A 12,590-nucleotide genomic window follows, 5' to 3' on the forward strand; every position below is an offset into this window, starting at 1 on the left:
ATCCTTCCTCCAGAAGCTGGTCTCCATGCCCTCTTTAAATCTGAAATCAGGGAGACCTTTTAGAATTAGCCAGCTAGCCAGCAAACCGAGAAGGCTATGGGTGCCACCTAGTGGCATCACCCTCTATAGCACCAAAAGCACCACACACCATGGTCAGAATGCAGGCAGAGAGAGGTGCCAACCCACCAGCCAAGGACACACACAAATGTTGTGTATCCCCCTGCCCCATTCCTGTTTGCATCCATCTGTTTGCCTCTTGGAGACCCTTGGAGCTTTATCTGATCAAAGCCCCCATAGCCTGGAGTTTCTTCTGAATCTCAGGCAAGAAAATTCTCATGGAGGACATGATTCCAAATGGGCCTAGTTACAGACCCTCCAAGTGTCGCTCTTTTCCAGGGACGTCCCTGATTTGGAGAAGCCATACCAGTTTCTGATTTGATCCTGGAATATCCCACTTTCCTTAGTATGTCCCTAATTTCATTGGAGAAATTTTGGGAGGGTATGGAGTTATCTGACCACCACACCCCCAGCCACCTGAAGGCAACCCAGTATAGCCCAGAGGCCCCCTTGTCACAAAGGTTCTGGCTTTGGGATTATTTAGGGTTGCCATACATCCGGAATTTCCCGGACATCGCTGGGATCTGGCCATCGGAAACAGTGTCCAGTGTCTCTGGACTGTCTGAACCACAATGCACAGGATGGCTGCCTTTCTCCACCCCTCTCCTTGCCACCCTCTGGGACGCTGTTGCTTCCACATTTGAGGAATGTCAGAAAGGAAGCTCACAACCTGCGGCGTCTACACTCTGGAATTCCCTGCCTATTGACATCAGGCAGAGGCCTTCATTGCACTCTTTTCCGGCACCTGCTCAAAAGCTCAACAACTTTTGTGTCCAGATTTTCACTTTTTGAAATATAGCAACCCCTAGATTATTTAATCCTGTTTATTTTATCAGTGAGCTTGTGCAATCCAGGGGGCTAGGAACAGAGACGTGGGTTCCAGTTATCCTTCCACAAGGGGCTCTTTGTGCAACTTTGAGCATGCCTCTCTTGTTTTCAGCCGCCTTCTGTTCCTAGTCTGTAAGACTAGGGAGAGGGAAGCTCTGAAAGGAAGCAGAACAATATACAGGTGGTGAAACATATTGCAGGCTGAAACTCACAGCAGCAAAGCCCATTTGGGAGAAACCAGCTTCTTGCCTTCTTCCACCACCCCTCCAGCATCTCGCTACCCTGCAAGTTCTCCTCCTCTGCCACCTTATAGCTTCCCCTTCCATCACCAGCTTGTGATCCCCTGTCCTTTGGGCTCACTTGCCTGCTGCAGCCTGTGTCCTCTGGCCACCAGCCCCTGTGTAGCATCCCAGGGCCTCTTGGGCATCGCTCTTCCCTTCCATGTCCTGCAGCCACAGAGTCTGGTCCTGCCTTTGGAACTGCACCAAACAGAGGGCTTGATTCATTCATTTATTATCTTACTTGTTGCATTTATATATCACTTTTTTCCTTCAAGGACCTCAAGGTGGCCTAGGCGGTTCTTCGCCCACTCCCTCCATTTTAGCCTCACAACTACCCTGTGGGGTAGGTGGAGGCTGAGAGGCAGTGACTGGCCCACAAGGTCACCCAGTGAGCTTCACGGCTAAGTGGTGATACGAACCCAGGTCTTGGTCCTACACTCTTAATGCTACACCACATTGGCTTGGATGACATTGATGCTCTGTTGTGCAGCCTGTTCTGCTCAGGAACGGCCTGCATCTCCCACAGCAAAGCCATGAAGCAACCACAAGGGAGGTGAAGGAGAGATCAGCCAGCTGGGGAGGGGCTGGGCTGGCTGCTGCCGGTTGAGCGAGTGTCACTTCTGTTGCCATAGATGGACACCTAGCAGAGGCAGGGTAGACTGAGAGGTGGGAGACTGGACTCAGGGTTGTGGCAGAGGAAGAAGGGTGGGATATGAATTTCAACAAGAGATCATCTGTAGGGTGGGGGGACCAGTATGAAGTTCTGCTGCCCATTAGCATAGCTTGAACGCAGCTCCCATTCTCTCCCTTTGGTGGGGCTTTCCCAGAGGACCTTCCTGCTGGCATTCTCCAGCCTGTCCTCAGTTCGGGATGGCCTTAGCCCTTGGGGTTTGCAAAATAAAAATTGCAAAAATAAACCCTTGTCTTGGGGCACAGGTACGTGGAGGCCCTTCCATTAGGAGTGGCCCTCCAGATATAGAATCATAGAACTCTAGAGTTGGAAGGAACCTCAGGGGTCATCTAGTCCAACCCACTGTACTCCAGATATCACAGCTAAAGAATCCCTGTCCATCCACCCACAATGAAGGAGAGTCCATCACCTTCCCAGGTAGCCCATTCCACTGAGACTCCAATTCCCATCAGCCCCAGAACAGCCAGGAAGAATGGCAAGAGCTGCAAGTCCTGACAGCTTTGGGGGCGGGGTACAGATGTGCCCCCCACCCCTGCCCTACCATCTTTCCAGCTGAAGAGGAGCCTAGGGGAAGTGACTCCTGGGAAAGGGGGGTTTCCACTCCAGGCCCACCTGCACAAGCAGTTCTTGCTGCTCCCTGAGCAGCTCCAGGTAGCGGCTGCTCCACAGGAGCTTCTCAGTTCGCAGCTCCTGGCTGATGTGCTGCACCTCGGCCTCCAGACTCACCAGCTGCCCCAGCATGGCGCTGCTGGACTCCTGGAGCATCTGCACCATCTTCCCCAGCTTCTCAGCACCTGGAAACACCAAGATCATAGAGTCGTAGAGTAGGGAGGGATCAAAGGCTCATCTCTAGTTCAACCCCCTGTGACACAGGATGTTAGATACCTTGCCCCAACTGCCTCTGCCTGTGAACTTCAGGCAACCCTCAGACAAAAAACCCAGAGGTTGGTGGCAACAGAGTCTTTGCAGAAGGTCCCAACCTCAGTCCCTGGCATCTTCTGCTAACACAATCCCAAACTGTAGGGGGGAAATACCCTTCTCTCAGCCTGAGACCCTGGAGAGCCATTTGCTCCTAAGGTGGACAAAGCTGGTTTCCATGGACTAATGGGGTGGAATGGAAGGAGATAACATTGGATCTGGCCATATGGGGGACCATCTAGCCCAGCATCCTGTCCTCACAGTAGCCAACCAGATGTCCCCAAAGGGAAGCCCACAAGCAAGATGTGAGAGCAATGGCCAACTCTCACTCTTGCTCACCACCATTCCATGATTCTGTCCATGGAAGTTCGATTTAGGAATCATTAAAAAAAACTAAGGAGAGGCCTGCAGCAGCTGGATCAGGCCAAAGGAGTCCCATCTAGTCCAGCCTCCTGTTTTCACTGTGGCCAACCAACCTCATGCCCCAAAGGGAAAACCGAAAGCAGGCCTTGAGTGCAACGGCAGCACTTTCCCCACCAAACTATGGCACACACTCTTGAAGGCAGTGATGGCTACCCACTTGGATGGACAAATTTGTGGAGGATAAAGCTACCAAAGGCTACTAGCCGCAATGGCTGAGTTCCACCTTCACTGTCAGAGGCAGAATGCCCTGGAATCACAGGTGGGCAGGATCCTGCTTGTGGGCTTCCCACAGGTATCTATTTGGCCACTGTGAGAACGAGATGCTGGATTAGATGGGCTCCTTTGCACAGAGAGCAGGATGGAAGGCCAGTCCTTGTATGAGAAGATGTAACCCCTTCATCTCGCTCCCTTCGCCCCCCCCCAACATGCCCATCGTAAGTCTACAAACCTGCCTCTTGGGGCTCAGGGGTTGTTGGTGAGGAGAGGAGCCCATCTCCTTGGTGGGCTTCACCGATGTCCTCCAGCCATGAAGTCATTGACGAACAAGCCTAAGACAGCAACAGAGGGTGAGAACATGAAACTCAAGGTTTTGTTGTGGATTTGGAGGGGGGGGGTCAGTCTAGTCCCTTCCAATTCTTGGGGTCCTGTACCCAGTGATGGTTAGTTAGAGTTTGCTAAACTAGTCAGACAAGTTAAGACAATGAGCTTAGCTGGCCACTTAAGTGTCCTCATCAGCATCCCAAAAGAATGAGCCAGGTAGCAAAAGGTACAGCTGAGTGATGGTTCCCACTGGGTTAATGCGGGGGGCTTACATCAGTGGCGTAGCGTGGGGGGTGCAGGGAGGGCCGGCCGCACCGGGTGCAACATCTGGGGGTTAGGGTTAGGGGGCGCAAATTACTTGCCTTGCCCCGGGTGCTGACAACCCACGCTACGCCACTGGCTTACATCCACCACCAGTCCTAGCTGCTGGGTAGGAGAACAGCAGCCAGAGCGAGCTGGAAGCTGGAGACACAGAGACATGCTCCCTCTGTGCTGGATCCAAAGCTGTGACTAATGGAGAAGCAAGATCTGTTGGGGTGTTGACGTTGTGAGCCCCTCCATCTTCATCCTCAGATTGTATATATGTGTAAATAAAACTATGTACCCTAAAGACACCACAGTCTTCTCTGACCTTCATTCCAAGAAAACCGAACCCTGGGTAAGCTCCTGGAACCCCAGGATGCTCTCACGATTTGGAGACTGGGGTTGCGTATAACAGTATTTTAGACCCCCAGCCTTTATAACACTCTGACACCCCGAAGGCTGAGGTGTGTTTTTAGCTTGGATAGAGGTGGCATTGGGGTGGGGGGGTTACTTGCAAGATTCAGGGCTGTTACCTCCTGCACAAGATCAAAGGCAGCTTCCCAGCAGAGCTTGTAACAGAACAAGATAACCTGTGGAGGTGGAAAGAGAGAAGTTAGAAAGGCAAGGAAATCCCATCCACCCCATTTCTCACCTGAGGGTGCATTACTTGTCCTACCAATCTGCCTCACATTTACAGCATTATATCTGCCAGGGCTTCCCCAAAAGAATCCAGGGCATTGCAGTTTGGTGAACTGCAAACCTCTGAACCACAATGTGCAGCATGGCTGCCTTTCTCCACCCCTCTGCTTGCCACCCTCTGGGATGCTGTTGCTTCCACATTTGAGGAATGTCAGAAAGGAAGCTCACAGCCTGCGGCATCTACACTCTGGAACTCCCTGCCTATTGATATCAGGCAGAGGCCTTCATTGCACTCTTTTCCGGCACCTGCTAAAAACATTTTTGTTTAGACAAGCCTATGCAGATGCTTAGAAAGCTGATGTGGGTTTTAATCTGTTTTATTGGTTTTATCTTTTGAATGTTTTGTGTTGTTTTAAAGTTGTTTTTCTGATAAATTTATTGCTGTATTCTCTTTGTAAACCACTTTGAGGGTTGTTGTTTTTTTACAATCAAGCAATAGATCGGTTTTATGAAACAAATAAATAAGGAGTAGGAAGTAGAGTTTAAAAAACAAGACACAATTAACAAAGGAGTTTAAAACCCACACACAAACCCCACAGAACCTCCCCCAATTCACTCTAACCCATACCCTCCAACATTTCTTTGATGAAAATAGAGAAATCCTAAGGGAAAGTGGGACATTCAAATCAGAAACCGGGATGGCTTCTGTAAATCCAGGACTGTCCTTGGAAAATAGGGAGGGTCTGCTAACCAACATGCAAACTTTTCAAAATTTAAAAGTGAAATGTATGTACTCACCTGTATGAACTCCTTCCCCACCAAACGATTTTGAGAGCCAAATGTTACTCTGGAAAAGCCATCACTAACTGGAATGTTGTTTCTTCTTGAAAAACAACAACAAACCCTGTCCATATTGCATCAAGGGGTCAGTTGCAAGCCCACAACACTGGCAGAGATGGGGGTGTAGCGGGTGCCTAAATGGTGCCATTTCACCCCTGCCTACCCCACCGCAAAAGTTCAGCAAGGTCCGTTCGTGCAAAGGCAAAACTCAGTGATCTGAAAGGCTCCTCCCCTTTGGCTGACTGATCCCAGAGGGGAAAACATGAGCTGGTGTTGTTTCACCCAGTCACAGGACTACTCCCAGTCTGCTAATGGAAATCCTACACTACTCCACATATACTAACCCACACGGCTCGCCACAGGAGAAGAAGCCCATCCAGGGCTTTTGGCACCAGCGCCAAAAGCAACTTGAAGCCAGCTCTGGGGTGGAGCAGCCTCTTGTGGGGCACCATGGCGCCTCTGCAGAAGAAAGAAGAGAAAATGGGTCTCATAAACACCAAAAAGGCAGGAAGTGCCCAGGATCAGCTAATGACTACATCACATCTTCTTTCCTGATATTTGTCATGGATGACATTGCATATCTCTCTCTCTCTCTCTCTCTCTCTCTCTCTCTCTCTCTCTCTCTCTCTCTCTCACACACACACACACACACACACACAGAGAGAGAGAGAGAGACAGACAGACAGACAGACACACACACAGAGACACACACACACACACACACACACACACACACACACACACACAGAGGCATGTTGTGCAGAATTTGCCTCCTGCCCCCAGGATGCCTGCCTTGACCCATCCCACCCAGCAGAGTGCCATCTTCACCTGCTCTCGCTCCACTGCTGCAAACAAAACCAGGTGCCCAAGACAGAGACTGGTATTGTGGCTTCCCCTCTGGGATGCTGCCTTGGGAGGGATAAGCGCCTGCCTGACCCAAGAGGATCAGTGCAAGAGAGGAAGGGGGATTAGCCCTTTCATTAGGTCTTAATCTCGCCTCTCCTTGCCTCTCATTTCCAGGCATTGCTGGTGCTCTGGGAACAGGTTACCAGGCTCCCAAACCTCAGGTCCCAGCCACACCTGAAGGCCCACAGAGCCACTCGCTTGCTGAAAGCTAAGCAGGGCTGGCCAGTGGCTGGCTAAGAGACCTCCCACAAGCCACACAGACACTGCCTGGGGCTCCAAGATGGAAGCAGTTCTTGCTGCTAATGCAGACTGGAGCTCTGCACAATTTGCAAGCTCCTAAGGGGCACAGAGGAACGTGGGTGGCACTGTGGGTTAAACCACAGAGCCTAGGACTTGCCAATCAGAAGGTCGGTGGTTCGAATCCCTGCGACGGGGTGAGCTCCCGTTGCTCGGTCCCTGCTCCTGCCAACCTAGCAGTTCGAAAGCATGTCAAAGTGCAAGTAGATAAATAGGTACCGCTCCAGCGGGAAGGTAAACGGCGTTTCTGTGCGCTGCTCTGGTTCGCCAGAAGCGGCTTAGTCATGCTGGCCACATGACCCGGAAGCTGTATGCTGGCTCCCTCGGCCAATAAAGCGAGATGAGCACCGCAACCCCAGAGTCAGCCATGACTGGACCTAATGGTCAGGGGTCCCTTTACCTTTAAGGGGCACAGAAGTCCCCTCAGAGGGGAGCAAATCTCCCTTGGGCATCTCTGCAAAGGAAGCCTTCATGAGGGAGGCTCACAGATATTAGTTCTCTTTGGTGCAGATGCCTGACCTCAAGGAGAGGTAGACTCATTACTTGCCAAGAGCCAGGTTCATACCTCCCCATTGCAAATCCCAAACACAGTCACTCTACAAGGAGCCACACAAGGAGGTTTGCCAGTTTGCGGGGGTGGAGGGAGTGAAGTCTCCCCACCCTTGTCCCAATGTGAAGATGCCTCCACTTCCTTGTAGAGACAAGCAACAACTCACCCAGGGTCAATATTTAAAAGGTTTAATACAGTAGTTCCCAAAGTGGGTGGTAGTTTTTATTTTTGTAAACAGCTTTGATACGTATCTGAAGAAGTGTGCATGCACACGAAAGCTCATACCAAGAACTTCATGGAACTTTGGAGTGTCAGGCATAGCCCTATTGGCTTTAGCCCAAACGTAGCAGAGTTTTCCTGCACAGCGAAGAAGCTAGTTGCGGCGATGATGACTAGTCAGCTAGACTCAGAATAACTATTTACAGGATTTATTAAAAGGAAAAATAAAACCAGCAGAGTTTCTGCATACAAAACAAAGCAAATAAATCCTATCTTTCTTTCTCTCTCTCATAACCATACACAGCACTTCTAACTCCTAACACACCTCACATCAAACTGTGCTAGCAATCCCTAGATAACAGAGTTGAGTGCTGCTCGTTAACCAATCAGAGTGAGTAGTTTCTAGGTCAAGCAGACCTGGGCTTTCTGCCAAGAGTAAATTGACACCAGCTTGAGTTAATTGGTGAAGCTAGAATCTGCAAGTTTCCCACGAGAACCAATTAACAGAAACTGAAACCGAAACTGAACACCCCCTCACAGATTCTGCTGAACAATTAACTCCAAATACACCTATGTAGGAGATTATTTTTCCAGCAAACCTAAACCCTTGCACATACGCTTGTTCTTTATCTTTGCCAATGGTTTAGTTAACACATCTGCTACATTTTCTTCACTTGACACATAAGTACAGGTGATTACATTGTCTTGTACACAGCAACGTACATTTTGGTATTTTACAGAGATATGTTTGGAACGCGATTTGAAACCCTCTGTTTTACTTAAGGTTATACAAGCTTGATTATCAATGTAAACTTGTACCGGTTCTCCACAATTTACATTTAAATCTGCCATCAAATGCTTGAAATAAATCACCTCGTTGCACAATTCACTCAATGCGGCGTACTCTGATTCCGTTGATGACACACTTACAACGTCTTGCTTGCGTGACCGCCAGCTGATTAAAGCTCCACCGACCATTATGACTAGTCCTGTGACAGATTTTCTATCTGGCAAATTTCCCCAGTCACTATCACAGTAGCAACTCAACATTTCATCCTCTGAAGAATTTAATTGTAACATATAGCCAATTGTCTGTTTGAGATACCTCAGAACTTGTTTTACCCCTTTCCAGGCATTTAGTGTGGGTTTTGAGACTAATCTACTTAATATGCCTACTGCATAGCTAATATCAGGTCTGGACCACTGTGCTATATACAATAAACTTCCAATTACAGAGTGATATACATCAGGATGTTCAAATTCAGGACTCTCATCTATGTGAAGTGTTTTTATGAAACCTGGATCCATAGGCACCACTGCCCCTTTGCAATCCTGCATCCTGTATGTAGTCAGTAGTTGTTTAACTTTGTTCTGCTGACTAATTAGGCAGCTGCCATCTTGGGCCCAGCACACTTCCAACCCTAGATATGTCCTAACCGGGCCTAAGTCTTTCACTTTGAACTTACTGGACAATTGCTTGGCAAACCTTTTAGTTTGTTTATCTGTTTTACAGGCATACAATACATCATCTACATAAATCAGACAAAACTCTTGATCACTGCCTGTACCACGTACATAAACACAATTGTCAGCTGTACTCTGCTTGAAACCAAATGACACTAAGGCCTCATGGAAACATCTGTTCCAAGATCTTGCAGCCTGTTTGAGACCGTATAGAGCTTTGTTTAATTTCAACACTCTATTGGAACCTGTCTCATAACCAGGCGGTTCGGCTAGATACAGGTCTTCTGATATTGATGCATGCAAATATGCAGTCTGGATATCAAAATGGTTTAACAGGAGTTTTCTCTTTGCTCCAAGCGTTAGAATCAGCCTTACACTGTCCCCCTTAGCAGTAGGGGAAAAAGTCTCATCATAATCTTTTCCAGGCCTCTGAGAATATCCTTGAGCAACTAAACGAGCTTTGTATTTGTACTCTCCTGTCACCAGAGGTTTAAGTTTGTACACCCACCTGCAGCCTACAATCTTTGCCCCCTCAGGCGCTGCTACTGGTGTAAAAACCTTGTGCTCATTCAGAGAGGACATCTCTTCCTCCATTGCCTGTTTCCAGCGCTCTGCCTCCTCTTTTGGTAACTTTAACACCTCCTGAAAACTCTTGGGTTCTGCACTTACACTAAACACATTTGCAGTATCTGGGGAAAAACGCACTGGAGGCACTCCTTTGTTTTGTCTTTTAGATCTTCTGGGAGAAAATTTTTCTTCTGACCCACTTTCCTCCTCAGAACTACGACCTCTCTTTTGTTGCTTAGCAACTGGTCTTCCACTTTCTTGAGAGCTCTTGTCTGAACTTTCCTCCCCCTCAGACTCTGATTCTCTGTGTCTACTTTCAGAGTCATGGAGCTCCTGGGAAGGTTCAAACCAAACCTCAGTATTGGCATGTAGTCTCTCCCAGCCACTATGTTCACAAAAACTGGCATTCCTGGAGATCACAATGCCATTTGTCCCTTCAGCAAAGCGGAAACCTTTTCCCAGCTCCTGGTAACCCACAAACACTAACTGTTTGGTCTTAGGATCTCCCTTCTTTCTCATTTGTTTCGGAATTAATACCCAGGCTTTTGATCCAAACACATGCAAATGGTCAATTTTAGGTTTTTTCTGAAACAATTTAAAGTATGGGGTTGTACCTATTGTTTGGTGAAAGAGCCTATTTTGGAGATAACACGCGGTGAGCATGCTCTCCCCCCAATAAGACATGGGTAAATCAGCATCATCAAGCATGGCAAACATCATATCTTGTAAAGATCTGTTTTTTCGCTCTGCAACGCCATTCTCCTCTGGGGAAAAAACGTTCGTTTTTCTATGCCCAATGCCACGCTTTTGTAACCAATCTTTAAAGGCATTTGACATAAATTCGCCACCTCTGTCCGTCTGAATCCTTTTGAGTTTAATGGACAGAAATCTTTCCACAGATGCCACCCAGCCTTTAAACTTAGTGAACACGTCACCCTTATTCTTCATGGGAAAAACCCAAGAATAACGCGTGGCGTCATCCACAATTGTTAGTGAAAAACGCGATCCACCCCTGCTTACAGCAAATGGACCAATTACATCCATGTGAACCAGCTGTAGCGGTGACTCACTAACTCTGTCACTTCTGGGGTAAGAGACTCTGTGGGTTTTAACCTTTTTACACACATTACAATCAAGGTACTTGTTACAACTCTTTAAATTACCCCCATCAGCCAATTCAGACATTTTTAGTACACTTTTCCAGCAAGCATGCCCCATTTTCCTATGCAATAAGTGCACACAGTGGTCATGTATAGCTTTGTTATTCACTGCAGGCTGAGATTTACTGACTACTGCTGCAACTTGAGATCCTGCTTTAAGCCAAAACAAGCCTCCCTCTGACTTAGCAGTGCCTAAAATCTCACCAGCCTTCTTAATAATGCAACTGTCTCCTTCAAAATGCACTTTAAACCCAGCTTTTAGCAAACAATCTACAGACATCAGATTGCTCCTTAATGAAGGCACACAAAGTACATTTTGCAGGCATTCACGAAGACAAGGAACAAAAACTGCACCCCCCGAAATCACTTCGGATGTACTTCCGTCTGCTAGAGCCACCTGGCTGCGCTGTGCTGAGTTCTTGGAAACAAACAATTCATCTGAATTCACGATGTGGCGAGACGCTCCCGAATCGACCACCCAGACCGCTTGTTTCTCATCAGCAATCTTGACCTCGCCGGTCACCAGCTGAGCCGACTGTTTTCGTTTGAAGAATTTCTTTTTACGCTGCTGCTGCTGCTGATCTCGTCTCTGCTCCTGCACCGGCAACTGAGACTTGACCAACTCCGGACATTGTCGTTTTAGATGCGCTGAAGACCCACATCGGAAACAACGCCTAACAGCAAACGCTGACTCCTCACCAGTACGCTGCTTTTGCTTCACCTCTGGCACGGCATGAGAACTCCTTCCAAACCGCCCACCAGTAGAAGCCTCTGCAGCCAACGACCTTTCTTGCCTCTTCTGCCATTCTTCAATCAAACGCCCAGTAACGTAACTGACTGATAAATCATGCTCCTGTATGCCTTCTAGAGACAAAACTAAATTGTCCCAGCTTTCCGGGAGAGAACTCAAAATAATAGCCACCTTCTCCTGCTGGTCTAATGCACAGTCTCTTTCCTGTAGCGCAGAAAACTTTAACTGTAAACTGTGTAGGTGTTCCTGCATTGTAACCCCAGGCTGTAACATTGCCTTGTACAATGCCTTGCGAATGAACAGCTTGGAAACCGCTGTCTCACGCACATGGAGTTCTTTAAGTGCTTGCCACACACCTCTAGCTGTCTTGATTCCCCTCACATACGGCAACTGGGAATCTTCCAGCCCCAAGACAATTGTGGCCCTTGCTCTTTGGTCTTTATCGAGGTCTTCATCATCAGGCTTCGTAGGAAACTTACTCACCACTTGCCAGAGACGATCCCTCTGCAGCACTGCCTGCATGCGTTCCGACCACAGCAAGTAATTGGAGTCATTCAGACGCTCAAAGGCCATCTGAACTGGTTGTGAGGCCATCTTGAGAGCGATGTCCCTGGAACCCGGAACCAGCTACTCACGACCACCGAGAGAGAAAACAGGAACCACAGCACCCAGCACTCACACGCTGCAGCTGTTGTCCTTGAGTCCGCTGCGTCACCAGCTCACCACGGTCAGGAACCAGCCAGGAACAACAACTTCTGGAACTACTGGAACCAACGCCGTTGATGCTGACACCACCGCAACTCAGGCTGGCAGCACAATGCCCATAACCTCATGGAACTTTGGAGTGTCAGGCATAGCCCTATTGGCTTTAGCCCAAACGTAGCAGAGTTTTCCTGCACAGCGAAGAAGCTAGTTGCGGCGATGATGACTAGTCAGCTAGACTCAGAATAACTATTTACAGGATTTATTAAAAGGAAAAATAAAACCAGCAGAGTTTCTGCATACAAAACAAAGCAAATAAATCCTATCTTTCTTTCTCTCTCTCATAACCATACACAGCACTTCTAACTCCTAACACACCTCACATCAAACTGTG

At 48.3% G+C, this 12,590-nt stretch overlaps 1 protein-coding gene across 1 annotated transcript; it reads right to left on the reverse strand.

The window, feature by feature from the left end:
* Positions 1 to 718: 718 nt before the first annotated feature.
* Positions 719 to 6,244, reverse strand: LOC308592341 (uncharacterized protein). Its single transcript, XM_081203730.1, has 6 exons — positions 5,925 to 6,244; positions 4,635 to 4,691; positions 3,707 to 3,806; positions 2,530 to 2,711; positions 1,310 to 1,424; positions 719 to 1,100 (listed from the first exon to the last, which is right to left on the reverse strand). Exons 1-6 carry the CDS (start codon positions 6,069 to 6,071, stop codon positions 1,084 to 1,086), a joined length of 618 nt encoding a protein of 205 aa, XP_081059856.1. The 5' UTR covers positions 6,072 to 6,244; the 3' UTR covers positions 719 to 1,083.
* Between the last annotated feature and the right edge of the window lie 6,346 nt (positions 6,245 to 12,590).

This window comes from Podarcis bocagei (genome assembly GCF_964188305.1).
Source record: "Podarcis bocagei genome assembly, chromosome: 7".
Classification (NCBI taxonomy): Eukaryota; Metazoa; Chordata; class Lepidosauria; order Squamata; family Lacertidae; genus Podarcis; species Podarcis bocagei.